General features: G+C 39.0%; 1 protein-coding gene across 1 annotated transcript in view; it reads right to left on the bottom strand.

Annotated features, from left to right (window-relative positions):
* Positions 1-19619, bottom strand: part of LOC140464383 (uncharacterized) — a 486266-nt gene that overhangs the window by 45207 nt on the left and 421440 nt on the right. Inside the window, exons 283-297 of the mRNA XM_072559375.1 lie at positions 19452-19611; positions 19193-19212; positions 18248-18269; positions 18133-18160; positions 16841-16922; positions 15494-15661; positions 13387-13598; positions 12294-12388; positions 10790-10908; positions 8979-9146; positions 7896-8101; positions 6824-6927; positions 5123-5241; positions 4129-4287; positions 684-886 (exon numbers count right to left, since the gene is read on the bottom strand). Coding sequence (XP_072415476.1) covers positions 684-886; positions 4129-4287; positions 5123-5241; positions 6824-6927; positions 7896-8101; positions 8979-9146; positions 10790-10908; positions 12294-12388; positions 13387-13598; positions 15494-15661; positions 16841-16922; positions 18133-18160; positions 18248-18269; positions 19193-19212; positions 19452-19611 — 1865 coding nt within the window. The remainder of the gene's footprint in view (positions 1-683; positions 887-4128; positions 4288-5122; positions 5242-6823; positions 6928-7895; positions 8102-8978; positions 9147-10789; positions 10909-12293; positions 12389-13386; positions 13599-15493; positions 15662-16840; positions 16923-18132; positions 18161-18247; positions 18270-19192; positions 19213-19451; positions 19612-19619) is intronic.

The following is a 19619-nucleotide window of genomic DNA, read 5'->3' as shown; positions in this document are numbered from 1 at the left end:
GTGAAAAAGAGCAGAAGAGGGACCCACAGTAGTCTGGACAATATTGAGTGCTCAATTAGTAATGCAGCTTGTGGGAGATTGTTGTGGGTAAACTGGCTGCCACAAAAATGCACAAAAATGACAGCACTTCAAAATTACTCAAGTGGTTGTAAACGTGAGCCTACTTTCAAGTTTCCTTTGTGTACACAGTATTTCTGATCATTCTGCCACTAACTTTGTAATGAATTGATTTTTCTGTGTCTTTGCTGAGTGGGAACTTGCAGCAAGACCTCTGCATCTGCGCTCAATAACTGTGCACTGAACAGTGCTGCCTGTCTACACCAATTCTCTCGGCTTCTCACTGAGAGGTGCTTGCAATCCACTTGGATACTATCCATAACACTGTTCATCTCACCATGACAGGAATTCTTGTACCTTCAAATTGCTATTCCATTTGAGCTCCAATGAACTCTGTTGTTATTTTATTTTATAGTAAGAATAACAGTTACGTGGAAGAGGTGCAACAATTTTTGGAACACTGCTCAAAATCAGATAAAAAGCAATATTTAGATACTTTTAAAAGCTAGAATATTGTTGAATTAAACAGTGATGTGATGGAAAACAAAATCATTACCAATTAGTTAGTGCTTTAAATGTATAAAAGCAGTAGAACAATAATTTAAAATCCAATACTCAGAACGCACATGATCTGAGCTCCATGGCAACTTGCATTCGTCAGAATTAATTCAACCAAACTTTCATTCAGTCCCGGTATCAGCAACTGAAGCCTAGTCCCAAGCCAGGTCTGGAGTTCTGTTTCATTTGAACTGGAAATAATTGGCTCAGCACGACTCAGAACATCACTCAGCAAGGTTGACCTCACTTCAGGGATCAATGTTACATTGTTCTGGAAAAGTGAAGAAACAGCATAAACTGCACACAGTGCTATCAAATTAAACTTCAAATGGTCAAATTCACATAAAAACACTCATCACAAAGAAATTCTTAAACTATGAACCTAACTGTAACTAGTAACAAAGCGGTTCTTCATTTAGCAAGTGCTGTTTTAACTTGTTTACATTAGCCTGATTGGACACCAGCTGAGACCAATAAAGTGCTTTGTTCTTTTGGTCTGAGACAATGGACACTGAGTCAATATGCTTGAGCCTTATCTAGCAGGATAAGGAGTTTGGTGATTTGAAGTCTTTTATTTGGCTTCATATAATGAAGCATCAAACAAGACATTATTTTGTGCTGACACTGTGGTTTTAAGAGGTGTGTTTTGTCCTGGTTTATTTTAGAGGGAGAGAGAGATGGGCGGGAGGGGGAGCGCGGGGCGGGGGCAGGTGATGAGCAGCCTATGAGGAAAAAAAAACTTGTGAAGCCTTGGGTGTTTTTTTAAAGCTGGAACAATACAAGCGACCTGAATGGGTGTGATCAAGCTCCAACCACAGAACCAGAGATTTTTAGTTTTTAGCTCTCAGCAGCAGTTGCTGTTGGGGTCTTGAAGAAGTGGAAGCTCTTTTCCCCTCTCTCAAGTTCAACCAAAAGCTGGGGAGGTGGTGGGATCCTCTTCCTGGGCTGTTGGATTGCATGTAAGACAAAATCTATTCTCCGAATTTGTCTTTTGGCAAGATTATGTTTATGGGATGTTACTATATTGGAATAGTTAATTAGTAATAGTTACTGTATCTACTATTCTGTTAGGTTTTCCAATGGGCTATGTCACTCCAAGCTCTTCTTTCTTTTTTTGAAATTTAACTACAGTGTTTGAATAAATTGTGCTTTGCTTAACATCAAGTAGTCCGACCAATTGTACTGCTGGACCACTGTACCTCACATTTACCTTTATAATAAGAAAATGTTAGAGTCTAGGCTACCTTTTTAACATATTTTGAGGGTGTCTGGTCTGGTCCAGACAGAGGATAGATTTCTGCCTATGATTCATTGAGGTGTTGTACTGTTTAAAATAATAGGGGTTTGATGATGTGTATAGCATTCCATTAGGTGTATAATTGTGCAGCACATTTGGCCAGTTGATAGGAACAGCAGCACAATGACAATGCCAGAGGACCAGGACTAGAGACCAGAATCGATGCTCCAGAGATTTGGACTTTCCAATGGGCACAGGACCTAGACACTGGAAGAAAATAAGCAGGTCTTGGGCTCACCTGCTGGCAATGGGACCTGTTCAACAATTTTACTACAGATGCCCTCCTAAATTAGTCCACCATCCAACGAAAGATAGCAGGCAGTCTCCTGATGCTCTTGGCTCAGTCACTGTGTCAAGTGTTGGAGGGAAAGCTATAACGGCGAAGTCACAGGTGTTGCTTTCTCCACCCTGACTCCCCAACCCACCTCACTCCTCTTTGCCACTGGGAGACCAGCCCTGCTTCATTGGTGGCTCCTTCATCTGGCAAAAACCTGAAGCACATGTAAAGTGGGCCGTGATAATGCCTTTAAATATGCAAATCGCCCATCTGTATGCTGAGGGCAACCGGCTTCTCTGCGGTTGGTCTCACCATCACTCCATCACTGCATTGTGCTGATGGTGGAGGTGTGTTGGGAAGTCATCCAGCCTGGTGCAATTTGATTTTACTTCACCCTCCTTCCCCAACTGCCTGCTGGGGTCAGTTCATGTCCTTGCCATGAGTTTAGATTAGATTAGATTACTTACAGTGTGGAAACAGGCCCTTCGGCCCAACAAGTCCACACCGCCGAAGCGCAACCCACCCATACCCCTACATCTACCCCTTACCTAACACTACGGGCAATTTAGCATAGCCAATTCACCTGACCTGCACATCTTTGGACTGTGGGAGGAAACCGGAGTACCCGGAGGAAACCCACGCAGACACGGGGAGAACGTGCAAACTCCACACAGTCAGTCTCCTGAGGCGGGAATTGAACCCGGGTCTCTGGCGCTGTGAGGCAGCAGTGCTAACCACTGTGCCACTGTGCTGCCCTAACAACCCTAACAACCTAGAAGTTTTTTTTAGAAAAAAACAATTTTGAATAATAATGTTATTGAAATCACTAGAATGTGGTGAAAATCCATTTAGTTCACTCATATTGTTCAGGGAAGGTGGTCTGTCATCAATACCTGGTCTGACTCCAGACCGACAGCAATCAGGGTGCCTCTCAAAATTGTCTCATAAGTCATTCATTTTCAGAAAGGAGTAACACTATACGGATCACCTAACATTAACCTAGCCTTTTACAGTCTAAACTGCAATGTACTGCTCACTAACATTTGAGGACATCTACCTGGTCTGAAGACATCCAGGTTTGGGCAGATAAACATGGTAAGTAACATTCATGGTACACAAATGTTCAGCTGCACCACTTCCAACAAGAGTAATATAACCATCTTTCCATAATGTTCAGTGGCATTACCATCATTAAGTCTCCCAACATTAAATATCTTTGGGTTGCCTCTGACCAGAAGCCAAATGGGGTCATCCATAGGAATACTGCAGCCATAGACCAGGTTAGAGGTTGGTGGTTATGCGGCGAGGATTCAATTTCAAGTCCTCAGAATCCATGCACAAGTCACAAATGTGATGGAGTACTTTCCAATGTCTGATGAGTGCAGCTCCAACAACACTTAAGGAGTTCAATGCCACCCAGGACAAAGCCACCTGCTTGACTGGCAAATGCCTCATCATTACCTATAACACTCACTCTGTCCAACACCAATACACTGAGGCAGCAGTGTAATACCACATACATTGCGATAATTCTTCATGACAGCCTTTGACAGCCCCTTCGAAACTCATGACCTCCAATATCTAGAAGGCAAGGCAGCAGCTACCTGACAACACCATGACCTGCAAACCATACACTATCTTGACTGGGAACTCTATTGCTATTCCTTGACAGTTGCTGAGTCAAAAGGCTTGGAACCCCCTTTCTAGCAGCATTGTGTATGGACCTACATTATAGGGACTATAATCATTAAAGAAGGCATCTCATCTTCTCAAGGGCAATAGAAGATAGACAATAAATGTGATTAGTGATGCTCACATCTCAGTGAAAAAAACCTTAGAATTTTTGATTACATTTGGTTGCATACTATAATAGACTCACAATCTATTTATTATTATATTTTGTTTCTCGGAGTACCATTAGCTGTTTGCAGTTTCCTACCTGCTTTGCCTCAAAGCTGAAAGTGTCCATGAATTGTGTAATGGTATCTTCTGTAATGACACTCATGACCTTCATTACATCCTGTGAGTCCTTCAATGTTCCATTGCTGGCAGATAATTGGGCAAGCTGTCTTACGGTCAACAAATCCACCACGTCAAGCTGAATGAAAAGGAAGAGAAAAGAAAGATTGATCAGAACTTGAGTACTGCAGATAAACGAAACAGTTTGTCAAAACTATTCAGCTTGCACTCAACAATTGGCAAGAAATACCAGTGTGAAAGAAAAACATGATTTGGAGATGCCGGTGTTGGACTGGGGTGTACAAAGTTAAAAATCCCACAACACCAGGTTATAGCCCAACAGGTTTATTTGGAAGCACACTAGTTTTCAGAGTGCTGCTCCTTCTTAGTTTATCTCAGTACCCTTTCCCTTTTAAAGAAATACTTTCAGGCCTTGGATTTTTGGCCAACTCCTTTGGCTGGTGCTATTACAGATGGTTCCACATAGAGTGGTAGAGATGTACAGCACGGAAACAGACCCTTTGGTCCAACTTGCCCATGCCGGCCAGATATCCTAACCTAATCTAGACCCACTTGGTCCATATCCCTCCAAACACTTCCTATTCATATACCCATCCAGATGCCTTTTAAATGTTGTCATTGTACCATCCTCCACCACTTCTTCTGGCAGCTCATTCCATACATGTACCACCCCCTGCGTGAAAAAGGTGTCCCTTAGGTCTTTTTAAATTTTTTCCCGTCTCACCCTGAACCTATTCCCTCTAGTGCTGGACTCCCCCAACCCACAGAAAAGACCTTGGGTATTCACCCTATCCATTCCCCTCATGATTTTATAAACCTCAACAAGGTCACCCCTCAGCATCTGAAACTCCAGGGAAAACAGCCCCAGCCTATTCAGCCTCTCCCTATAGTTCAAACATAACAAAAGCAAATTGAGAAACTGTTTGTATTTCCACAAGACACGAGTAACTTACTCCCTTGAAGTTACTGTTCAGAGATATTAGCTTGCTGTAATCAGCTTGTGAACGGAATCTGCCAAAATTCTTGAGAAGCCAATCTCGGCTGCCGGTGATGTTGACAGTGCATGCAAAACCTACAAACAGAAACAAGACCCATGTTCTCAGAAACAACTCTTTATAAGTCTGCAGTATAATGTGTGTATGAGCCAAGAAAATCAATGCTGAAATTTCCCTCTGAGCTACATTCACAACAAGGATCTGGGCTTTGTGTGGTGGAAGGTAGGTAACTGTAGAGCCTGAACCTGTGTCTAAAATCTGGAGGTGATCCCCACAGTTAGTTAGCAGTTGGCTGGCCTTGAAAAGGCTTGAGGCAGAACTCCCATTCGTCAGCATAGAGGAAGTCCCTGCTCAGAGAGCTGTTGGCCGAGCTGAGGTTGGCAGCTCTTCAGTACTATTAGCACCACTGGGAGTCAAAGCTACTGCCTGTGGTAGGCTGCAATGAGTCGGGCAGGTGGCTGTGCAGCTGAGTCCAAAGGTAGGTAGCTGGGGCCAGGCTGGTAGGTCCTGGCGAGGAGCCAGAGTAGACAGGCCAGGCATCCACTCCAGCCCCAAACACTGTCTGCCACCAGATCTGTTCTGAAAGCTGCTTGAACTGGACATGAACTTGGGCATCTCCAATCGCTAGTTCAATCAGGAGCAGAAGGATAAGGCCTTGGGATAGCAGGATTCCCGAGATGGCAGGACTGATGCATGAAGAGAGGCTGGATTGGTTAGGATTATGTTCGCTGCAGTTTAGAAAAATAAGCGGGGGATCTCATAGAAACCTAAAACATTCTCATGGGACTGGACAGGGTAAGTGCAGGAAGCATGTTCCTGATGACCAGGGAGTCCAGAACCAAGGGTCACAGTCGAAGGATACCACGTGGGCTGCGAGGAGGAGGAATTTGTTCTCCAAGAGTCTGGGGTGAACCTGCGGAATTCTCTGCCACAGAAAGCAGTTGAGGCCAAAATGTTGAATGTTTTCAAGACTGAGTTAGATATAGCTTTTTTTGGGCTAAAGGGATAAAAGGATATGGGAAGAAAGTGGGAATAGGGGATTGAGATGGATGATCAGCCATGAATGACAGTGTGGGCTGGAAGAGCCAAATGGCCTCCTCCCACTCCTATTTTCTGTGTTTCAATGTTTAAATGGCCATTAACTAGATACTTGATGATCTCAATTTCTCACAATTGGGCAGATCTCCCTGAAGATTCCTGTCACTAGTAAAATTATGGCAGAGTGGACAGGAACAGTGCCCAGAGCATTTTATGTCCTCTCAAACACCTCCCACATTCCCACTTTTGGGCTGGAAAACACAACCCTAATATTCATTAGAGGTGAAGAAAACTAGTTCTTAACGAGGGGAATATTGTGTTAAATTCTGCACACCAAACGTTGGGTAACATGTGAAAGCTTTGGAGATGGTGTAAGAAATACTTCCTGCAATGGCTTCAGGGATGAGTAACTTTAGTTACATTGATTGACTGAAGAAACTGCAGTTGTTCTCCTCAGAGTGGAGCAGAAAGGAGGTTGGACAAAGGTGTTCAAAACGATGAGGGATCTAATCATGACATTCAAAGAGAATTCGGTAGATAATTGAAGGAACACATTTTACAGGTTTTATGAGATGATAACTGCACACTGCAAATTACTATAATTTGCTTCCGGCACATTACCTGTTGAATTGAGTTGGTTTGAGAGATAATTTGATATCAGTTTGTAGACATTAGTGATCTGAGACATTTTTAAATCTGTGAAAACATTGTCCAGTCCTTTAATTCTGTAAGATAAAGGGTGAATGTTCAACGCTGTATTTTTGCATCAAAGACAACAAAGTAATCAGCTGCAGCCTCTTTTACATTTTTCAGAAGCAGAGGAGAAAGATTTTCTCTTTACTATTTATAGTGAATTTACGTAACTGTGCCTGAACAGCTTCTTCAACATTAGGAATATTCCTTCACTGTCAGGTCTAAAATGTGGTTGCTTCTATATTTACAACATTTGCAATTTAGAAATAAAGATGAAAACATTTTTGGAATTGTTACAGTGAACACATGAATATGTTGGGACTGGCAGCAACCATTAAATACTCTAACACTGACAAGGTATTAAGGCAAATAAATATTAAAACAAATTGTGGAGAATGGATGAGCCAAATTCTTTCTTGCAAAGTTGGAGTCTCTGTAAATGCATTATCCTCAGCTTCTGACTGCAAAGCTTGTCCAACATCTACAAGGCACAAGTCAGGATTATTATGATTTCTCTCCAATTGCCTAGATTAGCTCAGCTCCAAATATTCTCAACAAATGACACCATCCAAAACTAAAAAGCTTCCTTATACAGTATGTCTCCTATCACGCTTAACATTGACTCCCTCCACTGAGGTACAGCAGTGTGTATATCTATAAGATGCAAGGCAACAAATGGTCAAGCCTCCTTTAGTAGCACCGTCCAAACTTGTGACTGCTACCAAAGAGAAGGACAAGGGCAGTAGCTGTATGAAAACTCCATTATCTGCAAGTTCCCCACCAAGTCACAAACCATGCTGATATGAACCATATCAGCATTACTTCATGGTTGCTGAGTCAAAATCGTGAAACTCCCACTGTTTCTACCACCCATGGATTCCAGCTGTTCAAGAAAATGACGCATCATCACCTTCTCAAGTGGAAGTGGATAACACTAGCCTTGCCAGTGATGCTCAGATCCCATGAAAATATATTTTTTAAAAATTGGCTATGCACTCACATCGCTTGGTTTGATTCACAGGATATGTTGGTCGGAATAAGAGCCAGGTCATTAGCTTTAATGCTGGGCAGCAGAAGTAGTAGGTTAGTCTGGAACCAGTCTGCATAGTCTGTGGTTTTAAAATGTGGAAACTGGGGTGTCAGCTGCTGCAAGATCTTACTCAGCATCAAGTCCCTCACTTTGGTCTGAATAGCTGAAATACCCATCTGAAATAAAATGAAACCAGGTGAAAAATCATCCTAAATATTCCCTGGAAATTACTTAACGTCTTAACATTAACATCTAATAATAGGCTTAAGACACATTTAAATCCATAGAGATTACTGTGCATGTAACAAATTATGGTATACAATTTAAAAAGAACAGTTTTGTTTGCAATAGGTTTCAGATTCATTTTTCGTAACATGAACAATGTCTTTTATTTCTCTCTTGCAATATTCAGTACAATGCCGTTAGAACAGCAGAAAAGGTTGAGGATTCATTGCGGTGTCACTATCTTCCATCAAGATGTCTAAGCAGGAGGACAACAATTTATCTTTATTTCTGCAGGATTGTCAGTGGTTTCTAAATTTCTCCTATTGCATTGATATGATTGTGTGTCAACAAAGCAGGATGTATTTTCACATGATCTCTTTCATTGTATGGAGAAAACCATCCATCTGCCTGATGATCCTCTTGTGAAGCCATTCCCTTTACAATGTTAGATATTTCCCTCAACACATGCTTTCCAGAAGTGTGTGTTGCTGGTGCGTAGGGGTAAGAGGAGGGAGCATGGTTGAAAGTATGGGAATAAGTTAGATTTGGAGAAACTCAGCAGGTCTGGCAGCATCTGTAGACAGAGAGAAAATAGGGCATTCATATTTTAATGACATCAATAAAAAGTTGAATTAAAATACTGGAATGCCTCAAAGACCCAATACATTCATTAACGTTCCGTACATTTTTAGTCATATGTTTAAATTTAAACTGGTCTCTCTAGCAATCCACTTGGTTATAATTGGGCAGTTAGGGAAGACAAGAAACATACCAGTGATGTTCATATTCTGAGAACAAATTATATTTTTTTAAAAATTGCTAACTTACAGTTTGCGTGTCATTCACAAAATGGTTCATGTAGGTCCTCAGTTCACTAAAGCGTCTGTTTGAAAGTGTATCAAGAATCTTGTTGATATTATCAGCATTGCGCAAAGCATTTGAGTTCACAGTCAGCTCAGATAGTTGCCTTGGAGTGAGTAAGTCCAGCACGTCAAACTAAAAGAAATTTGAAGTTGTTAAATTTTTGAAATATGTACATAGGAGTAATATAAATCCAAGTAGTACTAATCACATCTGATACAAAGTTCCTATAAATTAACTGTTGAAGTTTTTTGCCTCAGGTAAATCACCCAATTATTTACAATTTACAATTATGACTACACAATTTTGCTTAACATGAAGAGTGATAAGTAGCCATCCCTGGTATCAGCATTGGGGAATGCATAAATGGCAAAATATCTGATGACTAACAAGAAAATGATTGGGAGGCTCCTCTTACTCAATCTATTTTGTCACTATCACTGTCTGTTCTCTTCTAAATTCTAAATCACTCATATTCTGCAATAATGGCTGAATGTTAAAATATCATGTGGCAATCAGTGTCAATGTCAAAAATAGTACAGGTCCCAACAATGAACAGAAGTATGCACAGAAGTATACGGGGAACTGTAGATGTTTAAAATGTCGATATTTAAGAATGTGGAAACCTATCACGTATTTTAAGTTATTCCAGTTTGTCGTGCCACTTCACTCTTCTTATTTACAGCTTCTTCTGATACAGTGCACACGTGCCTATTATTAAGATATAACTCAATAACTGGGATTAGCTACAAAGTTACACTGTACAGTACAGTATCAATGTGCCATATCAAGAAATGATAACATATCCACATCCACAGTCCTCCATCAGTTGAAGCTGGGCATTTCACCAAAAGGAGAAGAAGGAAAGCTTGAGGGAGAGTTTCCAAAATCTCTCCATTCTCATTAGTAATAATTCCAAAGTGATGGACAACAGTGGCTTTTCAAGCCTAGTTTCTATCCTGTGTACCAGCCATGGCTCTGTTGTTAGAATGCCTTCAATGAGAAGATTGGGGTTCAAGACCCATTCCAGGACTTGTGCACCACAATTTGAACTGGCCCTCCAATGCAGTACTGAGGGGTTGCTGCATTGTTGAAAGTACTTTTGTGAATGAAATAGTAAATGGAACCCTCCTTTACCCTCCCATGGGACATAAGTGGCATATCTTGAAGAAGAGCAGATGAATTATCCCCAGTGTCTTGGCCAATATTTAACACTCACTCAACTTCACAAAAACAGCTCTTCTGCTGGTTTTAGGAGTTTAACTTAATTTAACTTGCATGTTTCTTAAGCACCTTGAGATGCACTGTATTCACAAAAGTTACTAAATAGATGCTTCTACTTGTTTAATTTGTTCAATTAATAAGAAACTCTGCTGGTATCTAAACTGGTGTGGGAGAATGCAAAAAGGCACTCTTGCAGTCGCTAAGTAAAAATCCCCGAGAAAGTTCGGGAATTCCTTTTTCTGATTTCCATACTGAATTGCCACTCTTGCATTTGGTGGAAGAAAACATTGTTAATGGAAGAGAGATCATTTCAACAAAAGGTTGATAACCCATTTGGACTCTTACAGTGATGGAAATAACAAACAAGTGGCATTATTGGAAAACTTTGTCTCGTAAACTATCAAGCCTATTGGTAAGAGGCAAGGCTTTAATAAGAGGCCAGACCTTTAATCCTGTAACTCTGAAGTTAATCACGTAGCTAGCCTGCATTTTTAAAATCAAAATTTCTTACTTAGCTTCCCAGTTTCTAGGGAAGAAAAAAATTAATAACTTACTCCACTGAAATTTGAATTTAGCATGGTTAAATCCTTTATTTGAACAAGTTGACCAAATCTTCCCCAATTCTTCATCAGCCAGTCTCTGGACCCATTAGTATTGGTGATACAACCTGCACCTTTAGTTAAAGGAAGAAGATATTTTCAGTGGACTGCCTTGAACTTTGTATATACAAAGAACATGTGACATTTTAAGCACTCAGCACTTCAGTCAATTGTCGAAAGCAAGAAAGAGCTGTGTTTGAACATCCAGTTTAAGACTGCTACCATGAATCCTTCAACAAAGTTGAGAGTCTGTTTCCAATCGCAGCATGCAAAAAGTGTGATTGAGTAGATAACTATCATTTCATTGCGAGATTTTTGTCCATTAATTTGAGTCATCTATGAACAAAGCTACATTAGAAAGAAAATCTAGGTGATAAATAAAGGAACTTCTAGGCAATAATATCTGAAGACTTGGAACAGTTCCAGAGATAGGTGCATCAAGACTGCTCATGCATATTGCTTTTTAAATATACATTCAAAAACACATTATGAGACCATTTCATTCAAGCCTCCACGGACCATTAATCGATTGTACATTTTTCGTGTAATTAGTTACATTACTTTCTGAAGTTAAGTCTAAACTATAATCGGGCAAGTCAGAAGGAGAAATTCTGAACAGTACAATCATGATGCACACAGCTAAATACTTTTTTTATTACTGAGAAACCAGAGAAGTGTTGACTAAGGTTCATAACTAAGAATGCAGAAGTGAAGTGAGATAAATTAAGGATGATTTGTAGACGCCGGTTTTGGACTGGGTGTACAAAGTTAAAAATCACATAACACTTGGTTATAATCAAACTGTTTTAATTGGAAGCACTAGCTTTCAGAGCGCTGCTCCTTCATCAGGTGGTTGGGTGATTTTTAACTTTATATATTAAGGAGTTATGATTCGATGATGCCAAGCTTGAGAATTACGTACCCAAGAAAGTAGAAAAACAAGCAATCCTGGGAAAGAATGAATGGATGTAAGTGAGATGAGTATTAGTCTTATTAGAGTGGGGATACAAGAAGGAAGAAGCTGTATGTTTCATACTGATGAACAACATTTCTGAGTGCACCGACTATATTTGGACAGACACAATTAAATTGAAGATAAAGCTGTGGCAAAGAAAGATTATTTGTTGCTGGTTAAAGATGAGTGAGAAATCTCCAATGAACTTTCTTAACTGTAGTTTATTAAATTTTTGTATGTGAGAGTTCTATATGAGGTCAGATCTGATAGTCCAGCCAAACATTTCCATAAATAAGAACAAACTGGAGCCAATAAAAGGGAGACACCAAGGAAATGGTCTCTTTGAAAAATAAGAAAAACTTATTTGTCATTAATTATGTTTTACAAGATGCATATAACTTGCCAGATCTGTGAAACACACAATTTTACAACAATATTACAGAAGAATCGAATTGGTTGTAAATCCAGTTTTCTCCCATTTTGCAAGGGCCTTAACTTATTTACCTGTAGTGTTAAGGTAGATGAGGATCCACATATTTAGCACGGTATCTCTTGTTTCCTGTGGCATCTCGTTGAATTCATTATTGAGTCCTTTCATGCTAGTATGGAAAAAAGCATTTATGGTGTCATTTATTAGGAGGCCAGATCTTTAGTTAGCATTCATCTGATTGACATGCTCAATAATCAGGTCTGATCTATACACCCCTGTTACTAATGTAAGCATTGTACATTATTAATGTCTAAAGCTTACTTAATGCAATCTTCAGGTTAGTCTATAAATAACTGACCAGTTTGCCCACTTGTGACCAGCAAAAAGCTGCATGAAATTAAGAATCCCATGCCTGTTGCTAGGGCTCAAATACAAACTTCAGACTCAAAGATGTAGAGACTGTACCAAGCACTCTGTCAATTTTTGCTTTGAGTGGCCTAACTGGCAACCCTTAAAGCAGCAACATAATTTTGTTTAAAGGTAGAGGCAAATAAATATTCCCTTTATGTGGTTCTAGGAGGAGCGGAATAATCCACCATAAGATCTGACCTGCTGACTGACTTAGCATTGAAGTCAACTCATTTTGCATACTCCTCTATTGTTGAGCCACAGTTCCGTGCCCTTTGCCATCTACATTGCTCCAGTGGCACTTAAAAGAAGTCCAATGCTGTCAAATTTGCACTTATCTGAGGCAGACTTCAACATCCCTCCCCAATGTAACCACGTTGGGAGAAAAAATATTTAAAATGATTTCTTTTCCATACTTCATCTATCTTTCGTTCTGAAGTCAGTAATGTACGCCAGGTTGAGGTTCAATGGGAAACAATCCACTTGGGTTACAGTTTTCTGCCCATTTTTGTATATTATTCAAGCATATTACACAGTGTATCAGATTAGATGAGTATTGCATTTCTCATTCACTCATACTCAAACTTAGAACACAACCATGTCAACTGAAGTGCTGTTTCCACTATCTCAACATACATTCCAACAATATCTTATTGGCTTCCGAGAGCAAAGATAATTACACTGCGGAATGTTGTGAGCCCTGTTTATGAGTAACTACAATCAGCTGTTTAATACTGTGAGAAAGAGCAATACACTTACACAGCTTGGTAACCTTCACATGTTGTGTTCCTGATCAGAAGGCAGCTCAGCACCGACTTGGGAATACCAGCAAGAAAAGGCCTGAATCTCTCCTGGAACCATTTTGTCAAGAAATCTACATCAGTTAAGCTTCCATTGGTCTTCACAATCTCCCACAGGACGTTCATGAATGTGATCTTTGTCATCAATGGAATTGGTGATGGGTTGAAGGTCTGTAACAAACCGTGATGTGTTTAAACTCAAAGAGTAAAGAGAATCTATTGCAGGCAAATGAAATTTCTCTTCATTTCAGAATTAAAAGAAATACAAATTATATAATCACTCAGATTAATGCAATTAACAAAATAATTTCTTTGCACCTCTACCTGATAATTTGGCTACAAGTTACTGAAATGTTATTTTAATGCAGAAAATGAACCACTAAGACAGCTAATACTTTCAGAATGAAAAGTCACAATGCAACTTGTTGCTTACTGAAATGGCATTTAACACACTACAATGGACAGCATGGAAATACAGACGATATATAGTACACGTGGTGACCTATTACTGATTTTCACTAAAGACTCCATCATGCAGTCTGATGTAAGTGTGGGTGTTTAGGAAATTAAAAATAAACTAATTATAAATGCTCAGAAAAAATAAAATCAATGTTTGGAAAGTGTGCTTACTGCTTACAGGAGTGCATCTATAGGTATCTAGAATTGGAATTCCACAATTATAAAGTTAATTCAAACTCTGCCATCTAAATTTTCAGTTGTGCAATTATTAAACTTATGGAATAAAAATAGAAAACTCCTGTTAGGCCGTCAGATATGCTTCGAAGGACAAGGAATAGCATTCAGTACCCAGGATATTCAAACCCATGACTTTGTAGTTAAAGTTCATGTGGGGTATTTTCAAAGCGGGATCAGGAATCCGATGCCTGGATGAATTATGTATCCTGACCTGACGCCTCAAATTTTGCAATGCTGTTTTATAATGTAACCACTCTAATAGGGCAGGAAGTAAGATCTCTCCAAACTGGTAACTACCTACCTGGCATCAAAAGCAAAGGCAGATAGCAGCCATTTTGGAACCTGCTGCTACCTGACCAGAGAGTGCCATCAGCTCCTCAAATGGGCAGCAACTTAAAGGCAGCTCCCATCTGCAACCCAAGCAATCCATCTATCTAACCCTTCAATCACTACCATGTGGCAGAGTCTCCAGTGGTCCTAGATCTCACTGAACCAGAATGGAAGCAAATCATCCTCAATCCCAAGGAACTGCTTATGAAGCATAAAGGGGTTAAATGGAGGGTGGCATGGGGAAACTGAGATATTATGCACATTGTGGTACAGGTACAAGCCTCAAAATTTTAGACATCACGAAAAGAAACAAAGTACCCTTTGTCTCAAAACGATGTTAACAACTCTGCAGTAATGTGTACCAGTCTCTTCAGCTTTGCCAAAATATCCATGTGGAAATGTTGCTTGCCACCTCCCTGATCCATAACAACTGGAAGGGACCAGTTTGGTAATCCACAGATGATTTTTTGAATGGTGATTTTTAAATCCTGTATATACCAGATCCTGACTTCCCTAGTGACTGAATGTTCAGCTATATAAGCTGATATGGTCCCTCTTTGTTTTAGGTAGCTATTTATTTCATACATCTCATTTACATTTAGAAATCTATTAATCACAGGGATCTTTCCCTAAACTTTTCTAATTATTATACATAAATGATTTGTTAAAGTTTGGCAAATTAAATTGTGTTAACGAGCCCTTTGGCTATGCTGAGATGGAACACTGTCTGCATATACCAGGCCTAGAAATTTCTGTATTTTATTTTGATCAATGCCACACCAAGAACATTTAATGATTTCAGTGTCTTGGCCAATGTTCCTACTTTAACCAACAGAACCAAAACTCAATGATTATGGGATCTTCTTGACAAAATTGTGGCTGCCCTTTTCCACCGTCACTGCACTTAGAAAAATACACCTCTTTTTCTAGAATATACAGTTATAGACTTTACAAATGCAAACTTCACTATCATTGTATGAAAATAAGTTTGTTGGCTTGTTTGCACATAATTAAACATTTGATGAAAAACTATCATTTACCATGTTGTTGAATTTGTCTAGTGCCTCGTTCAGGGTAGTTTTGTCCAGCTTCTGAATGAATACACCCAATGCTTTTTCATCTCGATTTTCCAAAGCCTTTGTGGTAGTAAAGCATTTGAATATAGAGGTCAAGTGATCACTGGTTAGACCTGCCAGTAGTAGATTACTCTGCAAAGGAATCCATTAAAAAAAGATTAGCGCAATACACCTCAATATATTTAAATGGATGTAAAGATCGTAAATTGCGGTAACCTGCCTTTAGTACAGGGTGTTGAAAAACAAAAACTAAACTAGCAGAGAACAGCACATTGGTAGTTTTATTGTCTGGGATTTCAAATCCTTAATTCATTAATCGAATAATTTATCTGAAAAGTTTCTTGGCATCTTTCGGAGCAACATTACAAGGTGCTGTATAAATTCAATGTTTCTACTTGTTACCCATTCAATATTACAGCCGATTTCATGTGAAGGTATCATATTTGAGTGAAATCACAAGCAGCTACAAGAACTTTACAATCTCCACTAAACTCTGAATCAAAGATTCACACAATTTTCAGGTCTTGGAACTCCAATTAGATCTGAAATGCCTTGCGGGCAAAGTAACAAACCATAGTGTTCTGCCCTTCCATTGGAATTCTATATAATCCTTTGAATTAAATATTTGCTTATCTTCTCAAATCATGTAATAATTCCTGCCTGAATTACGATGTGGTGAAGTATTCCAATCTTTGTCATTGAGTGCATATTTTATGTAAAACAATTGTTAATCATAAATTGATAAACTCCCATTATTTACTAAACAGCCAGTTCTTTCCAGACTTCATATATTGAAGGCATTCGTGACTTTAGAAATCTCTTAATTGTTTTCTTATACTTGAATGGTACAACAGTATATTGGAAAAAATAGAAACAAATTCAATAAAGAACATAAAATCTAGATATCAGCGGTTAACAATACACCGTAGATGATGAGGCTAAATATTTGTCCAAATTAAATCACAAAGAAAACTACTGGTAAAACTCATGATTTTCCAAACATATAATTTAAAGTTTGTGGCTGCCCTGATAACAGTTTTACTTTAATTCAAAACTGCCTTGGGTGTACATTGTTGCTAAACTGACAGAATATCTCAGAAGACAACATTTTACACTAAGACCCTAGCTCTAAGATCCCTCTTTGCTCCTTTTGGCGTTGTCAAAATGTGTGACATATTGGATTCAGTGCAGTATTTTGTTTTGTAATGCAAGTAAGTTCACTGAATTGGTACCACATTTCTCAGAAGGAGGAACATTTCTAGCAACAGACTGTCATTCTAATATAAAAGTGTGGCTTATTTTAAAGCTCACCTGAGCACATGAATATTCTGCAATGTTGAAATTACATAGTTTGGAACTGTTAACAGACATCAGAAAACTGTTCACAGCTGAACTGTTGGTGAGAGGGAAAGAAAAATTGTTATTTGAAGATATATTGCATTAAATCAATTTTTTAAAAATGTAGACCTGTACAGCACAGTACAGGCCCTTTGGCCCTCGATGTTGTGCAACCTTTTATCCTACTCTAAGATCAAACTAACCTACATGCCCTTCATTGTATTATCTTCAATGTGCCTATCCAAGAGTGAGATATATGATGTTGAGGAGCCAGAGTTGGACTGGGGTGGACAAAGTTAAAAATCACACAACACCGGGTTATAGTCCAACAGGTTTATTTCGAAGTACTAGCTTTTAGAGCATCAGGAACCTGTATTATGTTAAGGTGAGAGGAAAAACATTGAAAAAGGACATGAGGGACAACTCTTTTACATATAGAGTGGTTTGGGTGTGGAATGAACTGCCAGGGAAAGGGATCAATGTAGGTACAGTTACACCATTTAAAAGACATTTGGAGAGGTTTGTTGAATAGGGAAGGTTTGAAGGGATATGGGCCAAGCGCAGGCAGGTGGGACTAGTTTAGTTTGGGATTATGGCCAGCATTGACTAGTTGGACTGAAGGATCTGTTTCCGTGTTGAATGACTCTATGACTCTAAGCCCACTTGATGATAGTGCTGGCTTCAACACTAGAGAAGGAACAGTGTTCACAGAACCCCTGCTGCTTACTATTCTCCACTGGTATTACAACGATAGGCACAGTATTACATAAGTTAGTTAAGGGCAGGATTGGGCAAAACTGGAACTTTCTCTATAGACGATGGTACTTCCATCATTCCATGCTTGGACTCATACTTGAAGAACAGCCACTTAGAACAGATGCTGAACTGTAGATATCTGTAATCTAGGATAGCTCAGCACTGAGAGTCCATGACCAATGTCTCTGCCAAACTGTGCAAATGGATGAACTTGCAGTCAGCAGGAAAATACCACACGGTGGAATAATCAGAATAATCAGCGGGCTTCTAAGATGGCTGCATTGACAGCCATTGAACAATCCCAAATGTGCTGCTCAATGTAATAAACAGAGTGCACAGAAAAGGAAAATTGAGAGGGGGCAAAATTTGGGTAACAATATGAACGACTTCTAACTGTGGGCTGGATTTTATAAATAGATTTCTAAAGGAACACAGGAATCAAGTTTCACAGAACAAGTCAATAACTTTGATTGAAGCAACGTAGATATTGATTCTCCTCAAACACTTACCTGTTTACTGCTGCACATACATCTGTTTCTGATTGAAATGTAAAAGAAAAGATATTAAAATACTGGAGGTGTTTGAAGAAAATTGAACAATGAGTTTTAAATAAAATGCACTTACCATTAAATGTAGTATTGCCACACTAGCAAAAAGAAAGCATAAAAGTTAATATTTAATTTTAGTTTCACAATGCTAAAAATGAGCTACATATATCCTTGGAAACAATACATACATTTAAATATGAATTCAATTGCATAATGTAGGATTACCACATGAAAATATCATATATACATACACACATATACCATGCAATACATTAAAATATACAATAAGAAGCTATACAGTGAATCTAAAGCAACTGAACAAAAATAGCTGCGTCAGTGTTAATGGTTAAGGTTTTCTGTTATTTCGTCAATAATGTATAATAGCAACAAGCTTTATACATGTTGAATAATCATAATTAGTTAATTACAATGGGTTACATATTCCTACATTGGCTCATATTCGCATGTTGATAGTGAATGAACAATAATGGAAAAACATATACTCCATTGCATGGGCTTTAAGGTCAGATAATTTGCACAGCACAAAACTGCAGAACTCCAACACCACAGATTGAATCGCTGCAGTTTGATTTCATATCAGCGGCTGTCAAAAAGCATTCTCCTTTCTTGTGGTGCCAACTATTGTCGCTCATCAAAAAAGCAAGCCCATGAAAAGGTAGATGGAAACTAAAAGGACAAAATCTGCAATGGCACAGAACAGGCACAGATGCACCTGGATTTTCTCCCAGTGGAACAGTTTTGGCAAAGCAATCAAAAGAATAAAAAGATGGGTTTAGTGAATTTGTATTCCAGCACAGAGGTTGGCTGGGCAGAAGCATGGATTGCAAAACTCAGGCTTTGGTTACCTATCCACAATCCATGCTCTTTTGAAACAAGGTTCAATGTAAACTCTACAAAGGTGTTGGGAGAACCATATCAGGAATGGCTAATGAGACCTTTCTTTTCATAAACTTTCTGACACACAGCTGCATTAATGTAAACACTATTAAATATATCTTACCATGAAGTTAAATTGAGGATCTGAAAAAAAAGTAAAACTATCATTAAAGAAACCCCAATGGTGGTTGTCATTGCATCTGGAATTATTGATATATAGATAGAAATAGAACCAAAACACGCAGAAATTTTATATCTGAGAAATTATATTGAAAAGGTTGACTGTACACATATTTATGTTACACTGTATTATGTCATGAACAGAGGAGTACAACATTAAATACTGTTTGTCTACGGATTTCTGAACTTATCAAGGCACATACCTGACGAAGGATCTGGAATTCCTCCTGTCAAGCCAACACGCCTCACTTCAGATTCCAAATGTGAGTTCACCCAGGCTAACACCACAGTTTCATTGGCTTCAGTTTGAAGAGCTGGGAGGTTAACCCCAAGCAAGCCTTTCAATTGCTCTGCAGAAAGTTTCTAATAAT

This window comes from Chiloscyllium punctatum, chromosome 40 (genome assembly GCF_047496795.1).
Source record: "Chiloscyllium punctatum isolate Juve2018m chromosome 40, sChiPun1.3, whole genome shotgun sequence".
NCBI classification, from domain to species: domain Eukaryota; kingdom Metazoa; phylum Chordata; class Chondrichthyes; order Orectolobiformes; family Hemiscylliidae; genus Chiloscyllium; species Chiloscyllium punctatum.
The sequence above is the reverse complement of the archived record's forward strand: the minus strand, read 5'-3'. Positions and strand labels throughout refer to the sequence as shown.